This window comes from Moschus berezovskii, chromosome 2 (genome assembly GCF_049115385.1).
Source record: "Moschus berezovskii isolate FMDL1 chromosome 2, NW_MosBer_1.0, whole genome shotgun sequence".
NCBI lineage: Eukaryota > Metazoa > Chordata > Mammalia > Artiodactyla > Moschidae > Moschus > Moschus berezovskii.
Genome location: NC_142461.1, coordinates 77430727 through 77447273, shown reverse-complemented (window position 1 = coordinate 77447273; position 16547 = coordinate 77430727). Strand labels below are relative to the sequence as shown.

Here is a 16547-nt window from a genome sequence, read left to right as displayed (position 1 = left end):
AGAATATTTCTTGGGATTTAAAGATAAAAATAAACAAAACTTCCAATTCCAATCACAGATGTATAAACATGTCTAACCATTTTAACCAACTCAAGTAAATGATTATTCTAGTATGCTTTCCACAAATTAAAGTTATCCTAGAAAAGGCACTACAGTGTCAAGGATTGCAAACACATGCCATTTTAGCTAAGATTAAAGATCACATTTTTGGCTTGTTCGAGGTTAATGATGCAAGGCAAGAACTCACAGAAATATGTCTCTGAAAATAAAAGCCAAGTCCCTGTAATGATGGGAAATCATTCCTCATGCTTTCTGTGCAAACATATATACCACTTAAGGAAAATATTTGCACGGGGAAGGTTAGTCAAACTGTGAAAAAAAGAAACCTTGTATTCAAGGGAGCAGTACAGAGGTACCAGAGAACTTAACTCCATGTACCTGTCAGCATGTGAATCTTGTTCTTCCTGATGTACTGCAGTCTTCTCCAGCATGGGTATTTGCTTTCTATAAGTACAAAATGTACACTGCATTATTCCTGAATAAAGATGTTTCCTGAAATATACACTTTTTTTTAAAACAGCCTATTTAGCAAATTATAGAGCTAAATATGTGCTGAGTACTCAGAATCTGATCACTCCAGTGAGAAGTCTAGTATTTATCCAATGACACTGCAGTGTCCTCTGCCCATTTCGCATCATGGAGACATGAACAGTGGTAAATAGTGGTCACCTGCCAGTCACTGGGAATGCTGCCCACTGCCCTGGCATTATGGGCATTTTCCCAACCTGCTCTGGGAAGATGCCCCCTAATGTTAAATCTTCTTCAACTGCAAGCGAAACCTAGCAACAATAAACCAGTTACATGGTAAAGAAACAAAGGTGAAAACAGTGAAATAATTTTATAATCTAAGGGAGATATATGTCAGCTTGCAGTTTGCATCACACTTCATTTACTTTCAAATGCCCCCCTTTTTTATTGAAGTAAAAACCATTTACAATGTTATGCTAGCTTGTGGTGTACAGCAAAATGATTCAGTTACATAAACTGAATGTGCTATATAGTAGGACTTTGTCATTTACCTATTTTATATGTAGTCACGTGTATCTGCTAATCCCAAACTCCTAATTTATCCCTTCCTTTCTTTCCCCATTTGGTAACATAAGTTTATTTTCTATGTCTGTGAGTCTATTTATGCTTGTTAATAAGTCCGTGCATCATTTTTTAAAGATTTTATATATAAATGATATCATATGATATTTACCTTTCTCTGTCTGACTTATTTCACTTAGTATGATAATCTATAGGATTGTAAGGATCAATATTACTAAAATGACCATACTACCCAGGGCAATCTATAGGTTCAATGCAATCCCTATCAAATTACCAATGGCATTTTCTACAGAATTAGACCAAACAATTTAAAAATTTTCATGGAAACTTAAATGCCCTCTTTGAAATGTAGGAAACATACTTGTTAACGAGACAAGAAAAACCTATGTGTACTCTATACACAGTAGACTTCTTTTGATTCATAATAATTATTAGATGTGCAGAGGAGAGAAATCAAAGCTAATTTACCAAAGTACTAGAAATCAGATTTCATATCAAAATACTCATTCATATAATCTATGATATAATTTTATTACTCAAAATAAACACTACTGACTGGCATTATCTGTTACCATCACAGGCTGGGTGAGAAATAGAAACTTTAGTGAGACTCACTGAAGAGTATCAGTGATAAATAAAAATAGAGAAAGGGTCAAATTACTAGATATCTACAGACATAACTGTAGAAAATCATATATGACTACTTGACTCTTAAATAATCCAAAGTAGATTTCGTTTTTAAACTCACAGGTTTTAGGGATAATAGCTACTTCGTAGTTTCAGTGTAGTACAGATATTTTTAAGTCCCCAAGCTAATGGTAGGAATGAACTTCTGAGGGAAAGAGAAACATGCCTTTCTAGTGAGAGGAGTTATGCTGAACAAGACACTGTCAAGAGTCCTACAGAATCCTGATCACAGATATGAGAAAATCTCTTGGCTCCACAATCTGAATGGGTTGTCCACTTCTGCAAGGATACTGAATCTTCTTGGTATAAGGGATACCTGGAGTGAGTCAATATGGACAAGTCTTAAAGAACAAAGCAAGTAACCTTGCAAATTACAGCAAGTCTCAAGTCTAATAAAAGCCTATGAAACAATAGACTCAGAGTAATGAAAAGTCTCAATTGTTAAAAGAAAGAAAAAATCACAGGAGATTCATTGAACAGACCTCAACTCTTTTTTCCCCTCTAAGCCTTTAAATGAATGTCAAGAGTTCTGTCAACTTCTATAATTATGTAAAGGCTATGACAATATGCGTGTGTTTGTCACGCAGTTGTGTCTGACTCTTTGCGACCCCATGGACTGTAGCCAGCCAGGCTCCTCTGCCCATGGAATTTTCCAGGCAAGAATAGCGGAGTGGGTAGTCATTTCCTTCTTCAAGTGAGCTTCCCCACCCAGGGATCAAACCCAGATCTCCTGCATTGCAGGCAGATTGTTTACCATCTGAGTAACCAGGGAAGTCCTTATGACAATATGTGGAGAATCAAACAGGAGAACTTCTCCGGCAAATTTGAGTCATCAATCATCTAGAAACTCATAAATGATGAACTTCAAAAAGTGCAACCAAATCACATTTTCAGCTTCTCAGTGAATAAAAGACTACTTCAGCCACGTTGAGGCCACTGTATTTTTGTAACCATGACTGTGGTTGTTGCCCCATAAATGATGAAGGAACCATCCAGGTACTTAAAAACTACACAGACTTCATGAAACTGATCTGAACAAGTAGTAATTCCTACTTCTCCCATAGAAACTGTGAGTGTAAGCTCATGCTGAAAATTGGTTATTTCACAGGAATAAGCAATAGAACTCCAGACCTGCTGTAAAATGGTAAAATTGATAGCTCTGTCAAAAGTGTTCTACCCTCAGCTCCAAGGTGTACATGTACGTGTATGTGCAGGAGGGGCTGGTTTCCCCACAACACATCAAGCAAATTGTTCAGTCCAGCTGGTTTACCATTCAACTTATTTCTGATACTGTCTATCTGCAGGTAGCATCAAAGTCCACAGGTAAAGGGCTCACTCCCCCAGACTGCCCTTCACTTGAGACACCAATCTCAAGTCCAGGTTACCTGTGATTCTCACCAAACTGACTATAAATCAGTTCCCACGACCCCCTCCTCAGGCTTGATAAATTTGTTAGAGTAGCTCACAGAACTCAGAAAACCCATTTGCTTACAAGACAATCATTTTATTAAAACAGGATAAAACTCAGCAACAATGAGGTGGATAAGACGCACAGGGCAAGGTATGGGAAGGGGCAAAGAGCCTCCATTTGCTACTCTTCCCGAATATCTGTGTATTCATCAATCTGGGAGCTCTCTGAACCATGTTCTTTGGATTTTTAGGGATGTCTCATTACACTCCAGTGTTCTTGCCTGGAGAATCCCAGGGACAGCGGAGCCTGGTGGGCTGCCATCTATGGGGCTGCACAGAGTCGGACACGACTAAAGCGACTTAGCAGCAGCAGCAGCATTACACAGGCATGGCTGATTAAATCATTAGCCATTAGTGTTTGATTCAACCTCCAGCCCCTCCCCTTTCCCCAGATATCACTGGATGGGGTTGAAAGTTCTAATCCTCTATTCATGGTTGCCTGGGGCAACCAGACCTCACCTTTAGGTACTTTCCGAAAGTCACCTCATTACTATAAATCCAGTAGTGGTAGAAAGGGGCTTGATGTGAATAACAAGATACGAATTTCAACTTTATGGATGTGATTTCAGGAACTGAGGACCAATGGGCAAATATTATAACAAAAGCTGCTCCCATTGCTCTTCGGTTCAGTTCAGTTCAGTCGCTCAGTTGTGTCCGACTCTGCGTGACCCCATGAATCACAGCACGCCAGGCCTCCCTGTCCATCACCAACTCCCGGAGTTCACTCAAACTCATGTCCACAGAGTCGGTGATGCCATCCAGCCATCTCATTCTCCATCGTCCCCTTCTCCTCCCGCCCCCAACCTTTCCCAGCATCAGAGTCTTTTTCAGTGAGTCAACTCGTTGCATGAGGTGGCCAAAGTATTGGAGTTTCAGCTTTAGCATCAGTCCTTCCAATGAACACCCAGGATTGATCTCCTTTAGAATGGACTGGTTGGATCCCATTGCTCTTACTGCTCAAGAAATGCCAATGATTTAGAAGCTGTGTGCTAGAATAGGGAAGGAGAGTAGATAGATGTTTCTAATTATAAATCAGAATCTCACACTGTGCAATGCTGTATCAGGGGCAGTATACATTGTGAAAGGAGTCCCCAGTCCTGTGGACATTGTATGACAGCTGTGTAAATCTTCAAAACTGCTATGACAAACCTGGACAGTCATCTGTCACTGGGTCTCAATCAAACAAATGATCTTGTTTCACAGCTAGAGGTTGGGAAGATGAACTAGTATGGTTATTCTAATCTTCATTATTATTTCCGTTTTACTAGTATAAAAGAATGGTGTTTGCACAAATCCCCTAAGACAGAAAACAATAAGTGTGCATTACAAATGAAATAAGCTCACAGCTTATTTTGAATGGTTACATGCCAGGCACTTCACTTATCACTGTCATATAAGTAATTTAACTCTTACAATCTGAGAGTGAGAGGTAGGTTTTTATTATCCCTACTTTCTAGCTGAAGGAAAAGATGTCTCCACAATTAAATAAGTTTTCTGAGACCATCTACCAGAACAGTAGCAGACTGGAAATTCCAACCTGTCTGACTCTAGAGCTATGGTTTTAAACACCTGTGCTGCTCTTTTTGAATTCAAAAACTGACCTTAGGTGCTGCTGTTAATAATTCTCATATATGTCACCACAATTCAAAAATTGCTTGGTAATATTAGAATCTACAGTTAAACTATTTAGTCAAAAAGGACTATAGCTAGTACAATCTGGTGTGGCTATTTAATTAAACAACTACGTGGCTTCATGAGGTAATCGATTACATCAGTTGATAAATGTTTATTGGTATTGTTATGGCAGTGATTTAAAAAAGGAAGGATGTATGGAGGAGAGAAGGAGGGAATGAGAGAGAGAAGAGGCAAGAGGAAGGAAGAGGAGATATTAATGCACTGCTGAATGCCAACCCTGTGTGAGTGCTAATATCCATTCTGAATCCGCTTTGTAATTTCCTTCTGTTCTGTGGATCTCTTCATTCCATAAGTCAAAACATTTCACTCCACACACCATGAGCATTATAAATTACGACTACTCATGACAGGACTGATTAATAGACATACTCAATACTCTTCCAGGAGACAGAATATTTTTTAATACTAAGATAAAGGTTTCAAATGTCACTTTTTCTCATTTCCACGTGACTTATGTATTTGCAAAATCACCCTTCATTGCACAAAACCACTGTACCAGAAGTTTGGTGATGAAGGAAAGACACCACTGTTAATAGTTTTGTTAATCTTGACAACTTATATTTTAACACAGTTCTTTAGAATTGTTAGCATTATGTCTAGAACTGGTTGTAATCTAATGCTATATAACTGAAAAGATGCAGCTTTGTACATTTTTTTTTCCTTTCAACTTGGAGGGGGCTTCAGCCCTGCAATTCACAAGGTGGTATTTGCTAATAATTATAACATATAAAAAGTATATTACATAATAACATCAATAAACACAAATAAATCTTTTTGTATTAATGAGTTGGAAGCGCTCCAGACAATTTTTATGTTGTGCATATCTTAATAAACTAAGAACTCCAGAAACCTCGGAGTTCTCTGCAGTGCATTTAGGTATCAACAGTGTTCTTCTGTCACAGAGCACACAGCTCTATATTAAGTCAAAGCAGCTTTCTCTGCAGAAATATGTCACTGTCATCCACTCAAACATGAATATTCAAGACTAGGAAAGACTGTTTCTCTCCTTGTGGAAGATGATCTGAGAGTGGTAATGTGTTATTTGGCAGATATTACTCAATCTCCATGTTTCTTTGAGTCATACCTTGCTCATTCTGGCAGACAGCCTTCAGGATGCGATGTCCGGGGCCACATTTGCCATGGTCAGGGATACAGATCCCTTCTGACGTCAGCCACTGATAACACACAGGATCCTCACAAGGAACAGATTCCACCAAGTGAGGGCAACGGCCCGCAGGCCCCGTTGATTCCATGAGGACATGGCGCTGTCTCATTCTAAAACCTAAAACAAAAAAGAACAAAAGGTTCTGAGGATTCCATCCTGATCTAGCAAAGGAAAAGAAGCAGCAGCTTGGAAATTGATGAAACTTTTATTTATACATCTACAGCTCAAAAGAACAGAAGTTAAAGGCAAGGAGAAAAGGAAAGATATACCCATCTGAATGCAGAGTTTCAGAGAATAGTAAGGAGAGATAAGAAATCCCTCCTCAGAGATCAATGCAAAGAAATGTGGAAAACAATAGAATGGGAAAGACTGGAGATCTCTTCAAGAAAATTAGAGATACCAAGGGAACATTTCATGCAAAGATTGGCACAATAAGTGACAGAAACTGTATGGACCTAACAGAAGCAGAAAATATTAAAAAGAGGTGGCAAGAATACACAGAAGAACTATACAGAAGCACAATGGGTGATCACTCACTGAGAGCCTGACATCCTGGAATGTGAAGTCAAGTGGACCTTAAGAAGCAACGCTATGAACAAAGCTAGCAGAGGTGATGAAACTCCAGTACAGCTATTTAAAATCCTAAAAAATGATGCTATGAAAGTGTTGCACTCAATATGCCAGCATATTTGGAAAACTCAGCAGTGGCCACAGAACTGGAAAAGGTCAGTTTTCATTCCAATCCCAAAGAAAGGCAATGCCAAAGAATGCTCAAACTACCACACAATTGCACTCTTCTCACACGCTAGTAAAGTAATGCTCAAAATTTTCCAAGCCAGGCTTCAACAGTACGTGAACCGAGAACTTCCAGATATTCAAGCTGGATTTAGAAAAGGCAGAGGAACCAGAGATCAAATTGCCAACATCTGTTGGATCATAGAAAAAGCAAGAGAGTTTCAGGAAAACTTTTACTTCTGCTTTATTGACTACGCCAAAGCCTTTGATTGTGTGGATCAAAACAAACTGTTGAACATTCTTAAAGAGATGGGAATACCAGATCAACTTACCTGCCTCCTGAGAAAGGTGAACACCAAAGAATTGATGCTTTTGAACTGTGGCATTGGAGAAGACTGTTGAGAGTCCCTTGGACTGCAGGGAAATCAAAACAAGTCAATCCTAAAGGAAATCGGTCCTGAATATTCATTGGAATGGCATCACTGATTCAATGGACATCAGTCTGAGCAAGCTCCAAGAGTTGGTGATGGACAGGGAAGCCTGGCGTGCTGCGGTCCATGGGGTCACAAGGAGTCAGACATGACTGAGTGACTGAACTTAATTGAACTGATTCATTGGAAGGACTGATGCTGAAGCCCCAATACTTTGGCCACCTGATGCAAAGAACTGACTCATTGGAAAAGATCCTGATGCTGGGAAAGAATGAAGGCAGGGAGAGAAGGGGACAACAGAGAATGAGATTGTTGGATGGCATCACCAACTCAATGGACATGAGTTTGAGCAAGCTCCAGGAGTTAGTGATGGACAGGGAAGCCTGGCATGCTACAGTCCATGGGGTCTCAAAAAGTTGGACATGAATAATTGATTGAACTGACTGAAAGATCAAAACCACATATTCTTTTAATGTGTTTATTTTATGGGAAATTGGGAGATAAGCGGAAGAACAAAAGACAGAAGGGAAAAGAACTAGATCAGTAAACTGTCTTTCAAGAGTTTACAGTCTAGGGTTGAAGAGGCCAGGCAGAATCAAATGCACTAATAAGTAGCAAATGCTCAAGGGTATCAGTGAACCGGTACAAATAAATGAAGACTCACAGACTCCTGATACCTGGGTAGGGAAGATCCCTTGGAGAAGGAAGTGACAACCCACTACAGTATTCTTACCTATGGACAACGGAGCCAGGCAGTCTACAGTCCATGGGGTCACAAAAGAGTTGGACACGATTTAGTGACTAAACAACAGAGAAATAGCCTGAACATAGATAAACCCCATGTTCTTTTGTTATTGTTTTTCACATTCTTATTAGTCTGCATGAAGGTGAAATACATCTACATTTTGACACATTTCTGGTCACTCTTTCAGGCCTTGAGAGTTCCCTGTATCACTCTCTTGAGATTTCTAGGTCAGCCTGCCCTGTGAAGTCAGGACTATTTTGGGCTGCGTGCCCCACCCTGGCTAGACATTGGTCTCTGGACAATTACTCAGTTTTTAAAAAATGTTTTGTGGAATTAGAGACCAAAGTTATGCCATAATAAGGATATGAATGGACCTTCCATGCTACAAGCCTATAGACACAAACTCATCAGATACAAATAGAGGGATATGGGTCAACCACAAGACCGTAGGAAGTGGTGAAGTCGGTGGTAAAATGAAGGATATGTGCTGAATTTAAAGTGTACGGATATCATTCAGGCTCCACTGGCAGTTACCACAAGAAAATGTGAACCCTCTGTTGTCAAGTCTTCTGATTCTAAGAAGCCAGAAATCCAAGCTATGTTCCGTTTTTATATGAAATCTATTTTTAAATGATGGAAACAAATTTATGTTTTTAAAAGCCACATAAGTTTTAAAATGTGACAGAGAACAAGATGTAACCCTTTTGTTTTTGAGTTTTCCATTTCTGGCCTTTAGGATATATCACTTCTAAAAGTTAGGCCTCGGACTTCCCTGGTGGTCCAGCGGCTAAGACTCCACAATACCAATGCAAGGGGCCCAGGTTCCATCAGTGGTCAGGGAATTAGATACCACAAAGCTGCAACTAAAGAGGGCTTCCCAGATGACCCAGGGGTAAAGAATCTACCTACCAATATAGGAGAAACAAGAGACATGGGTTCAATCCTTGGGTCGGGAAGATCCCCTGGAGAAGGAAGTGGCAATCCACTCCAGTATTCTTGCCTGAAAAGTTCTGTGGACAGAGGAGCCTGGTGGGCTACAGTCCATGAGGTTGCAATGAGTTCAGCACGATTTAGTGACTGAACTAGGGCACACACACGTCAACTGAAAGATCCCACAGGCTGCAACTAAATATCCAGTGTGCCACAACAAAGAGTAAAGATCCCACCTGCTGCAAGTAAGACTGGCACAAGCCAATAAATACATAAATATATCTTTTTTTTTTTAAAAAAAAAGAGCTAGGCTTACCTCCCATGGATCTCATATTTTACTGTCCATCCTTTCATTCTCCAAATTCAATCAACAGATTTAATTTCTCTTTCAAAAAAAATGAAACCCAATCTTATTACATAATAGCATCTTGAGATGTTATTACTCAATTTTTTCTTGGGATAGGTAAATATATAAAAAGGTAGGCAGACAGATTTAGCTAGGAAGATAGAATGCCTGAGAACACTGAACTTAGAGCCGAAGACTGTGATACCCCACAACCCTTCCCACAAGAGAAGGGGAGAAAGACAAGTCTGGGTTCACGAGCAGTAACTAAGCCAGGTGTACATCTATCAGTTTGCCGGGGCTGTGTCTATTTTCCCACACGAAAGGATAGAAAGCTCAAGGTGTAGTTGGCAAAAGACTGGCTCCGGTAAAGTAGTCAAGGAGGGTGAAACAAATGGACACACGTTTGTAGGCCACAAAAGGGAGCCACGCTCCCTTAGAATATTGCAGGGTTGGGTAAGTGTTTTAGAGACAGTCCTAAGGGCTTTATTTGTTTTCTTTGTCTAGGGCTAACCCATGTGCACCCTTTAAAAGAGACTCTTAGACTCTTACTGTGTGGAATGACCACCTGTGGGGAGGCATCATTCAGTCAATCAGAGACCATATCCTACAGGCATGGACAGTATTAAGGTCAGAGGTAATTAAAGCAGTAGATGACTTCTACCACACTTCATACCTCCAAGTCTATGTCATTCATTAGTCAAAAATAAAACCTGCAGGAGAGTTCAGCTCTCTTCCCAGGCCACCTTGAGAAGAGCAGCAGGAAACATACAGGACTGAACTCTACTTGATGGACATCAACCTACAATGACCTCTGAGCCCTCCCTGCCATACAACTTGGATGACCTCTGTTCTTTCATGTAAGACCCACACGCTGCTTATTTATTGTCTTATGCCTGTGCTTGCTTTAAGTTTATATCTTTGAGCAGGCTGCATCCTGGGTCTCCATGATTTATGATGTTTGACAATCGGCTCAGAAACATAGCCATCTTTACAGAGGGAGGCTGGCTGTCCTATTACCTAGAGCTCAACGCCATTGAGGGGCAGGTGCAGTTTTCCTCTATAAATCAAGTTGCATCCATCTCACCATAAATCTATAGATTATATCTCCTCAGTCAATAAATTCTTTCACTTTTTCATTTGTGTTGCCCTTGTCTTGACTCTAACCAGGATCACATCAAAGTACAAGCTCAGCATAAAACAAAAACCTTGGATTCTCTTGTTAGCACTTAGCTTTAATCACACATTGGTGTTCATGGCTGCAACAGATGTCAGGCCTCCCCTGGGAGCTTCTGTTCTGAAAGATACACAACTGCCAAGTCCATGGTAGCTGAGGCCAGCCAACCACTTACCTTCATTTACTGAATTTCATACTAATCACAGAGTATCACTCAATATATATTAATTGCCATATGTAGATCAGAGTAACATACTGTGGGAAGTCACAAGAGGAACAGAAAACATAAATCCACTTTTCACAGAGCATACAGTCCAAGAAGGCAAAGAGCATATATGTTAACTAAGCATCTACCCTATACCAAGCCACTTTAGTTCTATTACTCAAAATTAATGAATCCCCTAAACTATGTCATTAGTTACTATTCTCATTTACACATGTGAAAATTAAGACTAGATGATACCTTATTACTTCTCCTATGGCACATTGCTGATTAAATGGATATGTATGAAGGATAAATTAGGCTAGCATTAACATATACATACTACTATATATAAAACAGATAATCAACATGGACTTACTATATAGCACAGGGAACTAGACTCAATATTTTGCAATTTTTTTATACCTATAAAGGAAGAGAATCTGAAGAATATATACACACACACATATATACATACATATATAACTGATATATATACACATACTTACCTGTATATATATGTATATATGTAAAGCTGTGCTATATACCTGAAACTAGCACAATACAATAAATCGACTATACTTCAATAAAAAATGGATATGTATGAAATCCAGTTGAGGTCTTCTTGATCTGTGACCTCTTTATAAGAAAGAATTCAATTCAGCACTTTATTACATGTTCTATCCCCACTTCAAACAGTGAGTATGAAAGTTACCATGGATCATTTCCTTAAAATAAAGTTGTACAGATTAGATAGCTGAATTTTAGGTGCTGGGTAGCAAGAAAGAATTCTAATAATTACTTTCTGAGCAGAGCTTCAGTTCACCTTTAGTGAAACTAACATTTGAGAGTGTTTTTTTTTTCCCTTTGGACCCAAGGATTTAGTATGTAATCTACTATTTTAGTGCATATTCTACTGAGGAAAATGAGAAAAGAGTGATTTGTGAGATGGGGCGAGAAAGCGAAAGAAGCACAAATGGTTGAAGATAGGTCAATGTTTTTTTTAACTGAAGCCACAGAAAAATTAAAGAAGGCTCCAGAGAATCAATCCAGGTATAAGGACCTATATCTTCACATGTCAGAAGCCCAAAAATGTCCATGTGAACTTCTACGAAACCACCATGGCCAACACTTGTCCCCCTACTAACTCCACCAGGACAGGCTTGAAGCAATACCCAGCAGGTTGACCAAAGATGAAATACAGAAGTTTATTCTCTAAGCATTCCATTTGCTCGTGAACTCTGCAGCCCTGGACACTGGGGAACAACTCTGAGTCAAAGAACCTGAGCAGATTGAATCTTTGATTCCAGCTCTTATCAGCCACCATTTCTGCAAGTGTTGCATTTTGTATTAATGTTATAAGTTGACACTCTGTTATGAATGCAGAAAATAAGAAGCCAAAGATCGTGAGCATGAGAACCCTCAATGTTCAGAATGAGAAATAGGTATAGCCCCCTACAAGCTCCAACACACACAAATATGGAAAAAAGGAAAAATAAAAAATAAATATTTTACACATAATCTGTGACAAAGCAAAATTATTTCACAGACTTCTCATAATGGTGGAACTTTCTAGGAGGCACAGATGGAAAAGGAAATTTTTTCCATCATTGTTACATAAGATCTAAAACATGTCAGCATTTCCCTGCTTCAGCATATTATCTAAATTTATTTGTCTGAGAGCATAAAAGACTGTATTAATGAAGATGGTCACAGGTTCTGTTTCACAGTGTCTTTTCCTATGGGGATTTTTAGACCGTTAGGTGCCAGTCAATCCTAAAGAAAATCAACCCTGAATATTCATTGTAAAGATCGACCCTGAAGCTCCAACACTTTGGCCACCTGATGCAAAGACCCAACTCACTGGAAAAGACCCTGATGCTAGGAAGACTGAAAAGGCAAAAGGAGAAGGGGGCAGCAGAGGATGAAATGGTTGGATGGCATCACTGATTCAATGGACATAAATTTGGGCAAACTTTGGGAGGAGCCTAGCGTCTTGGAGTCCACAGAGTCACAAAATCATACATGACTTAGCGACTGAAAAACAACAAGGTGTTATAACAGGGGTGGGGGTGAGGGATACTTTAGGATTCTCTGAAATCCTACCTCATAAGCATTCCCTATTGTAAGACTATATCAAGAAGCCTCCATCAAATTCCACTTTACTAAAACTTCTGTACACAAGGTTGCCTTTCTAGAATGTGTCTGTAAGAGGACAAGGAGGTCATATAACTATAGGTCTGTGTATCAAAAATAATTTTTAAAAACTGCACTATACTTATGGAGTTCACCCATCAGCAAGTTTTTCAGGTTATTTCTCTTTCATATATCTCTAATTATAACTCTCGGGGAGAATATCAAAGATAAAGCAACGAATGATAAAACCTGATCCAATTTAAATTCCTCTGAAAGTCATTCTAGCTTCACGTGACAAGCACTGGCCTGCCAAGCACTGTTCCCCTTGTCTGCCTGTCACAGAGATGATGGAAGGCGTGAAGGCTGTGTACAATGGCAGGTTTTCTAATGTACTCTGAACAGCTGACAGCCACAAACCTCAGATGATTCCTGATTGAAGGATGTCTGCCTAAGAATATCAGCCACGTGAAGATAATTTCTATAATAACTAATTTCTTCTGTTAGATAATAATTTCCTGCTTTCCCATCCTTTACTACCTTTTTTTAAAAAAGTGTGAACACAGGGAAAAACCAAAGCAATAACACGTAATTGTAAAAAAGACAAGTGAGAAGAAAAAGTCATAACCTCCAACATTACACATTTATGTCTTGCACTTGTGGGTGTGGCTGTTTTTTCTCTTCAAATCCTCCATCATCCACACAAAAAGGGGGTATAAAAATATCTAGGAAAGTATGACTATCCCAGATTGCTGTGAGGAGGTTCACTGCATTTCTTTGAGGTAGGCAATTCAAATATGAAACTAAGCAGTTCGGTTTACATCCTAGAGTTGTGTAATGTTTAATGCATTAGCTCTGTATTCCAGCCTCTGTGGAATTCTCAACTACATTTAGTGTGTGCCTATCAAAGACTCTGGCAGAAACCATGGCAGGACCATGGGACATGCTGAGATTGAGAGGATCCCAGAACTCATGCTCACAATGACTTGGTAGAAATAACAAGATAACTTAGCCTTATCATAACTCGCTTGGATTCCTTTCAGGCAGAGAATCATTTCCCTGGAGGGAAAACTCTATTTGTTATTCTTCCCAAGAGGGATGATAGGCAGGTGGTCCTGGAAGGTTTTAGCAAGATCTTAAAAATCAAAATTATCTCTGCTCTGGTGAAACATTTATGAAAGAGCACACTCTGAGACTCAAATAACAATCACCGAGGCTTCTACTCTCTCCTGGCTATGATTACTTAGTTCCTAGGGAAGGTCACTTAGCCTCAGTAATTCTCATCAACTCCAACATGCCTCCATACTCTGCAGGTGGCTGATGACACTACTATCTTCATGTAAGAAGTTTTTCTGTCTCTGTGCTTACCTTCAGTCCTGAGGCTGAGCTTTTCTTTGAAAAATATATTGACGAAGGCAAAAAACACACATCCCAGTACCTGGTGCTCTCAAGCTGTTCTTGGAACACCCTCCCCTTATCATATAACTGCAATCTACTTTTTGTCTCTCTCTAAAGATGACACACTGAAGCTAAACTTAATCCCATGCCTCATGCCATATCTCCTTCATCAGCACAGTGATTCATACCCATAGCCAGTGGTTCCCACTGGCCAATGTGGTACCCATGGGCAGAGGGCTTCTCTGCTAAGCTCAGTGTTGGACTTCTATCTTGATTCAAACGTCTTCAGACTTATGAGAAAAATCACTAAGGAAACCAGTGTTAGAAGGAACACTGGACTAAGCATGTTAGCCTTGGCTTGGCCATTATTAAGTCACTATAGGACTTAGGATAATTGCTTTACTTCTCACTCTGGTCTTGGCATTTTAGGAAGTGTTGGATCCTTGCTGAGCCTAAATGCTGACACAAAGTTGGGAAGTATGAAAGTTGCCTGCTGCTGCTGCTACTAAGTCGCTTCAGTCATGTCCAACTCTGTGCAACCCCACAGACGGCAGCCCACCAGGCTTCCCCATCCCTGGGATTCTCCAGGCAAGAACACTGGAGTGGGTTGCCATTTCCTTCTCCAGTGCATGAAAGTGAAGAGTGAAAGTGAAGTCGCTCAGTCGTGTCTGACTCCTAGCGACCCCATGGACTGCAGCCTACCAGCCTCCTCCACCCATGGGATTTTCCAGGCAGGAGTACTACCATAAACAGAATAACATACAACAACACAATTTACCTGAGAGTTCTGGAGAGCAGAAGCCCCAAGTCCAGGTGTCAGTAGAGCCATGCTCCCTCCGAAGGGAAGGACTGAAGCCATGCTCCAGGGAAAGACTGTTTTTCACACCCCTCTCCTAGCTTATGGTAATTACCAGCAACCTTTGGCTGGTACAGGCCTGACTCTAATGTCTGTCTGTGTCTTCACGTGACCTCTCCTTGCATCTTCAGTGTCTTTTTATCTTTACAAGCATTCCCCTCTGAGCGTAGCTGTGTGTCTAGATTTTCCTCTTTGCATAAGGATATCAGTCATTAAAATAGGGCCTACCCTAATCTAATATGACCTCATCTCAACCTGATTACTTCTCCAGTAACCCTATTTCTAAATAAGGGCTGTTCACATGTCCCAGGGGTTGGTACTGAACATATCTTTCTGGAGAACACAATTTAACCACAACAGGTGAGGTCCGATGAACAGTGTACCACAGTGCCTTTGTCAGAGTTGACTTATACAAGAGGGGGATAGAAGCCAACGCTGAAGAGTTCTGGCATAAAAACGTCTTGGGCAAATGGGGCGAATGAAAGAAAGAGCCGGAATATTTTGAGTTCCCCAGATGAGTTCCACAGACCTGTTCTGAGTTACGCAGAAGAGGAAAACTGAAATAAAGGTTGAAAGTGTGGTTTTTCACAAAGGGTTTTATGAAAATTTGACTCAAGTGACCAAAATAGCAACATAGAATTGGAAAAAGAAGTATTTTCTGAATCGTTACAAAGACTCTATGGGCCAGAACAAAGGGCAGAAAGCAGTTAATAAACATCTGTTTAGTTTGACCCCTGCATTGGCTCTAGCTTCTTGCAGAAGTTGTCCTTCCCCTACTCTGTCTGTGAAACTTGGATAGAATTATTCCTGCAGTGGTGGCCACATGCTCAGGACCTGGCTGGGTCAGTCCTACATCCTGCAGTCAGAATATTTGGGTCAGAGAGGAGCACATGACACAAAGCAGCCAATGAGATTCAACTCCAGGACTCTTCCTGAAATTATTAAGGTAGATAATTCTTTCTATTTTATTTATTATCGAAAATAAAAATTTCCTTACATGTGTATGTGTGGTGGGTATTTTTAAGATTCACTCACTTAGGAACTACGTACATAATATACTGCTGTTAACTACAGTAAACCATACTGGACATTAGTTCCTCAAATAGTACTTATCTTATAACTGGAAGTTTGTACCCTTTAATCAATATCTCCCCATTTTCCTAGATATGCCCATGTGTGCCTGTGAGCCCTCTGGGGAGTGCTGAAACTTGGGTTTTCAAATGGCCATAAAATTAAGCTGATGGCACGAGTCTTGTAGCATCATGCACTTGGCCACAATAGTTTTTCTTTGTATAGGAAAACTGGAGGAATTAGTGCTTAACACACTAGTGCTAAGCACAACCAAACTTGCAGAATGCCCTTGGATCTCATTTCTCTTACTAAAGGTAATATTTCTTTCTAGCACTGCCATTGAAGAGAGCATGATATCAATACAAACTGAAAGGTCAATAAAAGATGTCACCAAAGATG

At 40.0% G+C, this 16547-nt stretch overlaps 1 protein-coding gene across 1 annotated transcript in view; it reads right to left on the bottom strand.

Annotated features, from left to right (window-relative positions):
- THSD7B (thrombospondin type 1 domain containing 7B) overlaps window positions 1–16547 on the bottom strand; it is a 953717-nt gene that overhangs the window by 600883 nt on the left and 336287 nt on the right. The window contains exon 6 of the mRNA XM_088842327.1: window positions 6047–6244. Within this exon, the coding sequence (XP_088698453.1) occupies window positions 6047–6244 (198 nt within the window). The remainder of the gene's footprint in view (window positions 1–6046; window positions 6245–16547) is intronic.